Below are 13,828 nucleotides of genomic sequence, written 5' to 3'. Positions count from 1 at the left end.
AAAAACAAAACCATTAATACGTAGAGGACCTGTTTTAAAAATTCACAGCAGTAATTTGAGAATTCACCTGACTAAAGAAATTCTTGTGTGACCATGATTATCTTAAAGACTCTTATTTCACATAGATAAGAGAAACAACTAAAGACATTGGAGTATTTATTCCCATTTCTTTTTCTTTTTTTCTGAAGAGATAGACATCTAAATTTCACAAATTAGGCAAGCAATGCACTAAATTCTCTCCATAAAGTGACAAATCACTGTACAGATAAACTCACTTTAAATGTATTATTGTAGTTTAACTACAACAATTGAAAACAAAGACAATTCATCTCTTACTTCAATGGTTGGTGGATCCTTTCTTTTTTTTCTTATCCAAGCTGCAAAGGAAATAAAAATCCAATTGATTATATTGAAGACCACAGCCAGTATAATAACTCAAAATGATAATGACTTTGTAACAGAAAGTAAGTATTTATACAAAAACTTGCCACAACCTAGCAAGCCATAATATAATTTCCCAAAGTATAAAGTTCCAGGATGTTATTTCCCACCTCAATACTCTCAGTCTTCACAGAAGGGAAAAAAGGCACTCCTATTATGAGAGCTTAAGCACAGTTCACATACCACCCAGACTGCCGAAACAGGGCTTAAGCAGGGCTCAAGGCCTAGCCTTTTGTTGAGCTTGCTATACGAAGCAGAGCTTCACCCTGAGAAGATGACAAGATGACTACTAAAAAGTATGAAAAGCTTTAGACCACTCAGGAGAAAAAGGATTCCTGTATATGCCCCAGGCATTGTTAAAGCCTGAAAACCTCTTATTGACATTAGTGCTGCCTGCAGTTCCTTTACAAGGATGCAAGATACAGACCCAAACCTGCATGAACCCTGGTTGCATCACGTCAGATGGATGCATAGGATTACATGCTGCATCAAGGAGGAGGTACTGTAACACAGGGAAGGAAGGCACACCCCCTCCATCTCTGTAAATTCATGCTGGAAAGGACAGCGAAGGAATTGAAGCAGTGTTGATGCTGATTGTCCTGTGATTTTGGTTTTCCATCATGAACCAAAGTCAATAGATGTATGCCCACTCCCACCACAAACTTAAAGTCAGTGTGGAGCTGACCAGATGCAGCAATCCAAGGGGATCCGCTACAGATGGAAAAGCGGCACTGTGTCCAATCTTGCTTCATTCGGTAAATGAGTTATTATGGAGAGCCCCAACTCTATTACAGATGTTATCAGAGAAACACATTCCCTGACTGTGACAAAGTCAATATCCATCTCTTTAAAAGTACCACTACTGTAGCATTTTCTCACAATTGTTCAAATCCACAGAATTGCTAAGTGCCAGTTTGCATATTTTGTAGACATTTGGCTTTTTCTGCGTGTATTTTTCAGATGAATGAGTAGGAGAATGCAAGTGGCTACTAATGAGCAGAAGGATAAACATAAGGAATGCCAGTTCCAAGTGCAGAGAAATAGCAAAATGTTCTTTTGTAGGTTTGAATAATTAAGATTTAGATGCTTGTTACTGTGCTTCAAAATTAGAGCAAAAATGACATTTTGTTATCCCACAATCAAATTCCTGGTCTGACTTGACACTGCCTTTGAAGTTTCAGAAATGCTTTAAGAAGGAACTATTTCAAATTTTAATTTTCCAATGCCATTTATGCCAGATGCTGGGGGGAACTGGGAATGGGTCAGGCAGCAAGTCTAAAACACTATGAGCTGCATGGAGTCATTATTTCACCCAGCTACTGAAAGTGCAATTACCCATACGATAAAAGTCTAATGCTATTCTGCTTCATCAACATTATGAAACTGGTTTTAGGAGAAATAGCTTCCAATTAATATAAGAATGGAATTAAAGGAGGTAAAATGCCATTACACAGCTTAGAAAAAGTGGCAAGGCCAACAGCCTTAATTAAAGGTTAACAATGAAATATCTTTAATGATACGAAACAAGGTCTTACTTTTGTTTCTTGTCTATCAGATGACATTTTCAGAAACTTCTTACAAACACCACTACGTGACAGCTCTTCTCAGTAGTCTTTTGATACTAACAAAGATTAGACCCAAATATGCCAATGTGGGGAAGTAACTGATTACTGAACAGTCAACATCAGCCTTTCTGCAGAAATTTTATGTTACTGGAAAGCAAAAAAAGCCCATTATGATAATACAAATGCAACCATATGACTTCATTAAATTCCACAGTTAGAAAAAAATTTGTATGTATCTGTAGCACTTTCAAGCACTTCAATTTTATTAGAATTTCCAAATATAAAATCTGGCAAGACCAGAGCCTAAATTGGCGTGATGGAGACTGACACTTCTCAGCTGACAGCCTTGCAGACACTCGTTGTAAAAGGATCAACAATGTTATTAGAGAAAATTGTAGCACACAAGCCTTTCCTCCTGCCAGAAGTCATCTTTGCTCACACTTAGCAACATACAGAAAAGCAAGAAAATGCTAGAAATATCAAGTATAGTGAAGTATGTCTACCGGAGACTAACCAATAAAAGATGCACAGTTGGAGAAAATTGGAAAAGTAGTAGTTTAAAATGTCTGGTGAAAAATGAATTATTAAGCCTTCTAAATTTAAGGGATTACTTTCAACAAAGTATCATCCTCCTTCATTCATATGTGTCATTTCTCAGTTGTATGGAGGTAATTTGTTATAATACTACTGGTTTCAATTCCACAGCTCTCAGCATCTAAAAACTGCTTAATGTTGTTCCAACTGCCAGTATTTTCTTACAATGCCAGTATATTCATAGCTGCATTTTAACAACTAGATTACAACTAGTGATTCTTAAAATTTGCAATCCTACAAAAATTAAGCTGCAGTTAGAAACTCTTGCTGATATATAGTCACTACAATAGATTTTGTTTTACTGATCGATGAGACTTTTAGTTGGTTGTTTCATTAATGATTTTCAGATGAATGGAATGCTTCTATTAAATGATATTATCATTTAATTATCTGTCTGAGTTTAACAAGCCACAAACAGAACAGTGAAGAGTAATATACTGTAACAAGTTCTGTGAACAAAACCTCTGAAGAAGGAGCATTACGCAACTTGTTTTCGTTCATTAATACATCTCAATTAGAACCCACGCTCAAAAGCAACAAAACAGTCCTCAGCTTAGGTATATTTCTCATTAACCATACCCATAATTATCCTGTATTTATTTAAATACACAAAAAATTTATATAGTTACCATGCTATTTTTCTTCCCAGCTATAATAAACATTTAACTACACACTATATAGGTGCTATCAACCTTCCTTCTTTTTACAAACATCAGGATTACAAACCTTTTTCACCTCAATTCTAAATAAAACTTAAAAATAAAACTCAAAGATGAGCGACCATTTTCCTATAGGTAAACTCATTTTAGCATCTCTAATGAGCTGCATTAGAAAATCACCATTTAATGAAAAATTCCTCCACTGCTGGGGAGCTGAGGGAGAAATATGGTAACAAAAATCACTAAAATCTCTTTATAGCCATAAGATGAAGTTAGTTAGCTTTAATATATAATATTCCCTCTGTGAAAATCCAATTCAGAAATATTTTACACAAAGCACAGCTCAGGATACATTACAAGATTAAAGGCAAGAAAAACATCATCCGAATTGGGTGTATTTCAGTATATTCTATTTAAGTTTCAAATAGTTTTATCAATCTTTTCTATTTCAATTTATAATTGAATTAATTATTTTTTTTTAAAAAAGCATTTACCTGACTACTCTTCATCAGTCTTTAGGGAGAAGATCTGGGGGATTTTAATATAGTTAATCCCCAACAGTTTTCTGGTGGTTCTACTTCAAACAAAAGTTTTAAAAAGCCTTCCAAATTTTCTACAGTATCAATAATATTTTCAGCATTCAACATAGAGTTGCAAAATACTGGACACCAACCATTTGTAACTTAGGCATTAAGAAATTCATGGTAACAAAAAAAGAATGTATGTTTAAAAACTGTATCATCAGTGATACCTTACTAATCTAGCACCAGTCTTAACAAAATCCAACAGAACGATAACTTGAAATTAACACACTTCATTCTCTCTTTTAAAAATACTGCCAGTATATATAATTTAGAGGTGGATAGTCAGTCTATAGCTTTCCCAGCTTTCTTTATGCTCTCCATTACACTTCTGGTCAACAGAGGTTTAAACTAGTAAACAGATTTATACCTATTTGTTGACGGAAACAAGGCAAGTGTGTGCTTTATTACATGTTATTTGAACACACATACGCATGCACACTTAATTAATGTCCAGTGACACTTACAGATGGAAGGTATTTCCACATGAACACTCTCATCCCCTACATCAACAAAACAAAATGTTCTCTTGCATTGTCAGCCATGATGCTTTAAACAAGGTAAAGCAATGAAGGTTGCATGTATGTACTGACTGCAACCAAAACATGCTTCCCTGACCCCTAGCCCCCACAATGCTTTAGCAAAATGAATTGATTGCCTCTATTTTCAAACTAATTACAATGCTGCTTCTAATGTTATCTGGATGGCATTTCCTATATTCTGTACACACTGTAAGGCGACTTCTGTCTAAAAGAAATTTTTAAGTTAATTAAGCAAGATAGTTGGATGTTTCCTACCTTGTGACCCTCACATTCTTTCATCAGTGCTCATTTGCATTCTCATTGGTATGCATGAGATTTTCATTGAACTTTAAAACTCCTACTGGCATATAACACACTGTAATAAGCGTAAAAGTGAGCATGCAAATTAAGACTCCCATTAATCACTAAATGTTACCGGGGGAAAAAAAAAAAAAAGAGGACTAGGAATAGGCGAGCAATAAAATGCTGCAAGAAGCATGCACTCTCATGAATCTCTGTAAGTATGTAAAATTACTGATTTCCTCTCAGAAGCATTATTGACACGTCCTGAGGAGGTAACTTACACGTACTACAGTAGATGAACATTCAGAACTAATGTCACAGAAAGGTTATATGTTGGCTGCCTAGGGAAAAGAAAAGTATGCACTCTCACCTTGTACTAAAATATAAGAGGCCTCGTCTAAACAAAAATATGTACTATTTGTATTGTGTGCCAGAATTACTTTCTAAATTCAAAACTACAATATAAAAGGAAACATTTTTGGATTTTTGAAACAAAAACTGACTTTATATGCTGCACACAAATAGTTAACACTAAGGAGAACACAAGGGATTATCTTTATATCACTGAGCATGTTTCAGTTCTACAAAAGCCTTGACGGACATTCAAGCATTTTGTAAATTTCACAGGTCTGATAACTTAAGAAATTTAATCCTGTTATGCACTTAAAATTACTATCGTCAGGAGAAAATTCCAGTCAAACCCTTCGGGAGCGATCCCTCAGCCCTGTATTTGGTAAACTCCCAGGAATAACACACAAACATCCTCTCCCAAGTCTGAGAAGCAGCTTGCACACATTGAGCCTGTAATCTGGATGATTGCTTTACCGTCTTGCTTTATAGCTTCCTACTTGGTCTCACTTACCCTATGTCATGTTTATAACTTCGTAAACACAGTACCAAAATTAGCCCCTTAGTTTACCAGCAGTACAGGCTGTATGTCTTAGAAATACAACGAGATTTATCTTAGACCCCCTTCAAATTTCACTGCAGCCTGCTCCCACTCTGTAAGCAATCCCTTTGCCCCTAATTTCATGCAGGTTTTCCTCAGGCAGCTCCTGCCCTTAAATATTTCCAGGGATAGTACTTTTATTCATTTAGGTTACATCACAGTGTGATGTAAGGAAAGGGGAGGGGGAAAGGGTGCACGGCTAAGTGGCTTTACATCAGATAGTCACTAAGGATTAGTCAGAAGTGAAAAAGCTGAGCCCCGGTAGAACAAAAGCAGCTCAGGTGAAAGAAGCGCTCTGCAGCTTTCTAGAAAAAAGGAGCGGAGACTTTAGTACAGTCCTTTAACTGGAAAGAATGAGAAGGCTAGAAAAGGAAAATGCTATTGATGAGCCAGACAAAACTGAAGCAGAGAGGCTGCAAATGTCGGAGTGCATATGCAGTATTTGGAGAGAAGACCCCTGGAGGTATAAGCATGTGCCCGTCAGAGAGGATTTAGAATACTAAAAATCCTCCCCCAAAATCCAACAATAAGGAAAAAACAATAATAGGAATTATTATACAGCCTTCTAATCTTATATTAATCTTCTACTACAGAGATAAACAGCAACTGTTTTAGAAATCCTCCTGCAAAGCCTCAGACTATTTGCTGGAATGATCAGTGTCCACGACAGCACAAGTTATCAAGTGAACACCCAAAGGAAGAATGCACTGGGAATTTTTCAAGTGCCTGGACACGAGATAACAGAGTGAAAGTTCAGCACAGGTCTTCTGGGCCTGGGAAACATCGGATTTCTCCTTTCCTCTTAGAGGAAAAAACACAGGGAGAGAATTGTAATGAGCCTTTCAGCGAGGTACGTCTTAAAACCTTGTATTAAACTTTTCCCACTCAGTTGACTGTATTCTACAGCATTACTAGAACCCTCTACTCTTTTCATTCTTTCCCATTTCTTACTAAGAAAATTTTGCATTTTACAGGAAGCAGAAAAGTAGTAGTGATGAACGAAACTTCAGAGCATCCCACATCACTAGTTCATATCTCAATATGTAGCAAAGACAAGACAATTCTCTGCACAGCCTCTACAAACACAGCAGAAGTTAGTTTTGGCTTTTAAAATTTATTTTAAATTTCCACAAAACTGTTTATACAACTTAGATGGCATTCAACAACAACAGAAAAAACATAGGCTAGCTTTTTTTGTGGAATTCCCATGTTTCAGAGGATCCTTGCTTACCTTATAGAGTCCATTTGGCTCAGTTGACCCTATTCTTGGCTCAAGCTCCTATAGCCTCAAGGACCAACTCACATTCTCTCTCTCCTTTCTCTCTTTCTCCAGGGGCTGCTCAGTTAATTTTGAGGAATTTCCCCAGCCTCCCTGAACTTGTCTGAAACTTTGGGACCTAGAAACGTCCACCACTACTGGCGGAAAAATGCTTAATTATTTACAGGCTCTCCAACTCTCGTAGAGAGATTGTGCAAAGAGGAGTATAAGGAACCAGAGTGCAGAAAAACAGATACTATTCTGAAAACAAAAGCAACAATAAACATCACTGTGCCACCAATAATTCAACTGAAATACAAATTAGCACTGCAGTGAAGGCATAATTAAGAAGTTTAATACGTTTAGTTTTGGTTATTCTATCTGATCCCCCCTCGGGCACAAGTATGTTCATATTTAATAGGAGAAAGTCATGATCACACAGGCTTTATTTACATTTTTATTAAGTACCGATTTCCTAAACATTTATCCTATTTGTAAAGGGGTTATGTTAAGAATTCGTAATAATTGAGCAGTTAAACAAAAGTCTGCATTACTCAAAAGGAAAGATAAGAGACAACCTATTTATATAGTCAGGCATTTCATTAAAAATATGGAACCTAAATTCAATGGCAAAGTTATATTGAAATAAAACCAAAATTTTCAAGATTTACCTTCCCATTCTGTTGGAAAGTCACCCATCTCATACTGATAAGCTTGCCGATTTATTGCTTCTACAAATCTTCTCTCTGGTATAATCTGCCCTATAGCAAAAAAAAAAAAAAAAAAAAAGGGACAGTTAAATATATATATATACATATACAGTATTTAAATTGCTGATTATGCTATTGTTTTGAAAGAATTCTTCTTACACAAGTGTAATGATGGCTGCAGGATAAAAATGAAGGATTAAAATACTGAGAAGACAATTACCATCTCCCATAAAAGCCTATCTGAAATGCTATCTATTTTATTAATTTTAACAGAAGCTTCCATGTTTTACCGTTCACTTGGATTACTAATGACAAATGTATTTCCAGTCAAAATGTCCACCTCAGTCCTCCCTTTGAGGATGCTTCTCTGAGGCAAGTTTCCAATCAGTTTTCCATCACCCGTTTTTTCCTTCAGTTGGACATTTTCCACACCTTTGCTGGTGAGGAATCAGCAACTTGAAACTGCCCTAGAGTCAAAAACCAGCACAGATGGTTCACTGGTGAGCCCTGCCCAGCAGCCAGGCCACATCAGTCCTATTGGTGGCAACTGTTCTGTGCACAAGTCTTTTCACATGCACTTGAAAACTGAGTATTTTCTGTATTAAAAAATGAAATGAAATAAAAAAATGAAAACCATTAGGCATATCTCTGATAGTAAACATTTGATACATTATACGACGAGCCAGTGTGGAGAACCACGACCTACACCCTTCCCACAGACTCTACTATACCCAAAAAGGAAAAATGAATGTTTGACTGATGATATAGTATACAGCAGTATATGGTGTATATTTCAGATTGAAAAAAAAATACTTAAAATATTTTTAACCACTAAGCTTTCACTTGTGAGAGAGCATTGCAATGTTTTTAAATTAACAGATACTGGGAAATATGTGAAAGTTCCCCATTCTTTACAGACAAAAAAAAACCGCATAACATTTCCCAGGCTTTTTCTCCTAGCACTGAGGCTGCTATGGAGAAATTTGACATCGTGAGGAAACAATGAAAGAAGTAACTGTATAAAATATGTATTTTTCATACTAAAAGTCAGTAGTTACAATTAACCCATCACTGATTAATAGCTAAAGTACATACTATTGTTCATTATCAAGTATTTAATACAGCAAAATAATAAGAATTTGTATAGATATTTCTATTCCTTTTCTAAGTACCTTCTTTAACTTATACTATCTCTTTTTACTTTTAAACAATGTATCAGTTTTGCTGACTTCTGTATCTAACATTTTTACTGTTTCAGAGATGCATCATCAGGTGAAGAAAATAGTGTTTTGTGCCTTCATCACCGAGATTAGATTCTTTTATCAGTGTTAAAAGATACATGTTTTATATTTATTTGTTTTATAAATACACAATTTGTATACGCTGAATATATTATACTTCATACACTTGCTTAAAATAATTTCTTTTCAACAATACTGAGGATAAATCATTTTACCAACCTTTTCTTTACCTATTAAGCAAAAGAAAGATACAGACTTATTTTCTCCTCATTGGGAAGATTCCCAGAAAAATTGAAGATCTATCTATAGATCCTATAGAAGTCTTGGAATTAACACTCTTCTCCATTGTTGGATAGTCACTACATTTTACTGTGAGCACAGCATCACTTTAAAAACTGTCCATTATTTCAGTCCTATGCAGGTATAAGAAGACTGTGAGTAAATTAACATAAGCAAAAGTAAAGAAGGAATGTATTTTTCTACCTGCTACCTCAAACTGTGATTGAAGTTACATCTCTAGTTAAGAATATATTTTATTTGAGAATGTATAATCTACTTTTATAATCTACTTTTAACATACAATGCTTTGCATTGTGCTGCAAGCTTTTGTAAGACACATGTAAAAATTCATTGCCTGTATTCCACAGTCAAATTACATTGGAGAGCCGAACTCACAGAATTATTTCTCAAAGATGTTATTTTGAAGAATGATTGCATAGTAGAGCTGGTGGCTTTTACATCTCTCTGCATTTGTAATGCACTTAGAACACTGACTTCAACTGTTGGATTTGTTTTGTTGGATTTGCATACTTTCTTACTGCACCTATTTCCTCTAAGCCTTTCTGTCCCAGTTTGTCTAAAAGTCAGTGTGATGACTTTAATTTCTATTAAAGATTGAAAACAAAAGTGTTTAACAGGCATTATGCAGCCTGCTGACATGACAGGCTAGCAAATGGCTTAATGGATTACCTTCTAAATTTCTACAGCCTTCTCTACAGACAAAAATATGGTTAACTGCAGACACGTGTAGATGTTATGAGATTAATATTTTAATACTTCAATGTATTCTAGGGAAGGGTCCCTCTCCTAGAAACAAAAAATCCTAGTAATTTTCACTGCAGCCACTAAACCACATCTGTACTAAAAAAAAAAGGAAGAACCCTCCATATCAAAACGCAAAATGAAGTTGAATAATGAATAATACCAAGCTTGTGTTTTTCTGTAATTGAAGGAAAATTCTTTCCACATCAGTTTCTTATAACAATATATATATTATTTGAAAGATATCTAGTAGCCCTAGATTTTCACAGTTTATAAAATTGTTATTTGAAAAAGATTTCTCTGCTAAACTCCAGATAAGTACACCTAACATGTACAACAAGGACAAACTATGGTGTGCATTATCAGTTAAGAAAGAAATAACTGCGAAATACCAGGATGTTTTGTACTCAGCAGATGGAAACGAGATCATTTGCTTACATGTGTGCATGCATGGAGCTACCACACTAAAGCAACAATTCACAATATTGAAGCAAAACAAATAAATCTCAGACACTCAGGAGAACTCAGGACCAGGACTCTCTTGGCCCCCTGATTTTGCACTGTTTGAATGATAAGAGTCCATAGAAGAAACACCACTAATTGCTTAGAGAAAAGTAATGATAAAGAAAAAACAAAAACGAAAACAAAAAAACACCAACAACACTCAGACCAAATATGCAGCCTTCAATTTAAGATAAACAGACTAAGCAGACTGAATTTCAGTTGCACGACATTGCTGTAAACTTTTTGAAGAAACAAGCCAACAATTTGAAAGCATACCTATTTATAAAAGTGCTACACATTTCTAAGGGATGATATTGCATAGCTCATTTACTGTCAGTACATTATGTCATCATCAGTAATGCAACATAAACTTTGCCTGGTGAAAACAAAAGTTTCTAAATTTTTTTCTAGCACTACCTTATGTTGCTCACTGAATGGGTCACCTGTTTCTCATCTCATGCCCAGTAAAACCTCAACAAACTCCACATGTTTTGCTAGTTAGCAAAGCAACTGAACTGTCAGTATTTCTTCCCACAAAACAGAAAATTACTTCTCTAGGAAGGACAAAAAAATAGATTATTTCTCTCCCAGCTGTGTAAGTGATCCATCACTTTCAAACTAAGTAAATTCTCGTCTCTATTGGAGAAAAAAAATGTTGTGAAGAAAGGGAAAGCAACCCTTTTAAAGGTGAAAACTAATTTGTACAAGCTTAGATCTCTCCTTGGCATAGATTTTTAGCAGAGTGACTGGAACAGGAGACAAGAAGTTTAGTATTTGTATGTCACATCTATCTCTAACGACAATTTACGAATTTTCTCCAATAATTCACAGACTTCAAGTCATTTAATGCTTTCTAAAATTATGTCACTTTATGCTTTATAAAATTATATTAGAAACTCATTTCAACTTTTAAGAGTAGCAAGTGAGACCATGGATTGCTTCATTCTATGGTTCCTATTTCCATTAACCTCAAGAGAACAAGGATCAATGACTTCCAGTTTTACAGTGGTACAGGACCAACCAATACTAAACTTGTGTTGAATGAGGAAGTCCTGAGAAGCTTGAAGTACCTGGCACTCAGAACCAAAATCGTGATTTTAATTTTTGCTATTTATCTTGCATTTCTGAACAATAAATTTGGATTTATAGAGTTGTCTGCAAGTGTTATTTTCATTGCAAAGGAATATAGGTTTCTTTAGATTTCTATTGAAGGTTTGAAGTCAGGACAATTGCGTCTGCTTTTGGGAACACAATGTCCAAGGAAAAAGCTCATAGGCAGTACATGCTTGCCAGTACCTTTTTCCTAAAAGAAATGCCAGCTGACAGTGCCAGCATCATAACCATGCTGCCTTAGTACTACTTCCTATTTTATATTATCTGCAGCTCCAACAATCCCACACTGTGTACCAAAATTATTATTCCTACCTTGCTCTGACTTTCTATGGCACTTTCAACTAACATCCAACAAGGCAGAAACAGTTTGCCATGTTTAATTCACTTAATTAGGAGATTTTTTTCCATTAACATTCATTAAGTATTCTTCATATCCCACAAATAATGTGTCTGACATCGTACAAAAAGATTAAGGGTAGGTTTATGTTGCAACAAAAGCTAAAGATAGCCAAGCTAGTTTTAAGTGACTTCTCTTACATACCAGAAACTACCTATTCACAGCAAATTCGGAGCTTTGATCATTTTCTCCCATCTTCTCTCTGAGTTTGACAATCTTCCAGACACCTGACCCAGCAATTAACACTAGCACAAATACTCTACATTTACTGAAGCCTCTGGTCAATATACCTTAAGAAATATGGCCCAAGTAGTTTAACACAGATGAAATCAGACTTATGGGACTTATGGTCTCTTACAGGAGAGAAAGCTTTTTGCTTTTGTTTTAGTTGTCACAATGTACTTGCAGTCACCAGAGAAGACATCAAATTTTAAAGCTGAATTTAGATGAGGGAACGTTAGCTTTGCCAGAGACATGTCCCTGCCTTGTATGTTTTGTCAGAAACAGATATGAGTGTAACAGCAGCACACAGACTTTACTTCTCCGTTGAAATTTCCATTGATGACTTTTCACATCTTGATAGAATCCACTGTCAGTTTCTCAATGAAAAGGATTATATAAATAAACTTCAAAAGCTTTTCTAGGATGGACTGTTGGTACTCCAGAGAAGTTCTCACTCTTGTAAATGTGACCAACGCTACTATTTCAACAGCATTATAGTGCAGTTAGCCTGACTGTCCTAAATTTTAATCCAAAATGTTAACTTAACAAACCCAACTCTAGATATCATCGAGATTTTGCCCTTCTTATAAGCATATGCTGAAAATTGAAGTTTTTGCAAACAAGGTTTACTGTCCAACAGTCCACAAATTGATAACTGATCCATCACAATGTTTAGGTACTTGGCAAGGAAACAAAAAACAAACCTACATCAAGAAGAAAGACCACACATTATTCTTTGAAAGAAGAGCCATACTGTTTATCTCTGAGAAGAGAGTGCAAGAAAATTATTTGCTGGCACATAAAAAAATTTAGTAACATTCTTGCTGGAGTCTTGTACAACTATAACAAAATTAAATGCCTTATCCTCTCGCATAGTACCTTACAGAACAGTGCTTTCCAAGCGGGCAAAACTCAGTCCTGCACTACTTAACCCAATCTTAACATGATTAATACTGTAACATGAATAATACTGTAACGTTTTCTACCTAACATGAACAATACTGTCAGGTAATCAGGTCTACAGGGATTCATTCCAATTTCAAATACCAATTTGTATCTTCTGCCCACTAACCAGAATTATTTTGACAGCATTAGCTTCTCTGTTTCTCTTTTTCTCTGTATTTAGCTTATCTGTTTCTTTCTTCTTACTGTCCCTATTTTGCTTAATAGGGAAAAAGCTTTTCCCTCAACTCTTTAAAAAGACAATCTGATTTCATAACATCTTTCAAACATCTATAGAGTACAGGCTGCAATTTGATTCCATTTACCAGTTAAAAATGTTTATGCATATAAAAGCTTTCCAGTTTGACACAAACAGCAGACTGCTTTTTCCCCTCTTAAATTAAAGGAGCTATGCTTGTGTCAGTCATTAGCCCACCCTAATTACATTTTTGCTTAGTAATTCCCTTGCATGTATTCAGTCATTGATATACTTAATATATGTATATACATATACATTTTTTCTATGACCCATTGCCTAATTAGTCTTTCAGAACAAATTAAAAGTTTCAGGAGCATAAAATGTGTAATACAGATAATACCAACGTTCAAATGAAAGTTACTCAACCAAAGTGTTGATAATAAAGACACAGAATAGATCAATAAATCTGAAAAAAAAAAAAAAAACTTACAAAATCCCAAAGGTAGGGCTGGGGGAATGGGAATGGAAAAAAGAGATCTCTGAGTTTAAGTATATATTTGCTATAGTTATAATGTGAAAAACAAGTCA

At 35.2% G+C, this 13,828-nt stretch overlaps 1 protein-coding gene across 1 annotated transcript in view; it reads right to left on the bottom strand.

The window, feature by feature from the left end:
- NDUFAF2 (NADH:ubiquinone oxidoreductase complex assembly factor 2) overlaps positions 1-13,828 on the bottom strand; it is a 60,173-nt gene that overhangs the window by 13,701 nt on the left and 32,644 nt on the right. Inside the window, exons 2-3 of the mRNA XM_040540504.1 lie at positions 7,543-7,632; positions 337-377 (exon numbers count right to left, since the gene is read on the bottom strand). Of these exons, the coding sequence (XP_040396438.1) occupies positions 337-377; positions 7,543-7,632 (131 nt within the window). The remainder of the gene's footprint in view (positions 1-336; positions 378-7,542; positions 7,633-13,828) is intronic.

This window comes from Cygnus olor, chromosome Z, assembly GCF_009769625.2.
Source record: "Cygnus olor isolate bCygOlo1 chromosome Z, bCygOlo1.pri.v2, whole genome shotgun sequence".
NCBI lineage: Eukaryota > Metazoa > Chordata > Aves > Anseriformes > Anatidae > Cygnus > Cygnus olor.
The sequence above is the reverse complement of the archived record's forward strand: the minus strand, read 5'-3'. Positions and strand labels throughout refer to the sequence as shown.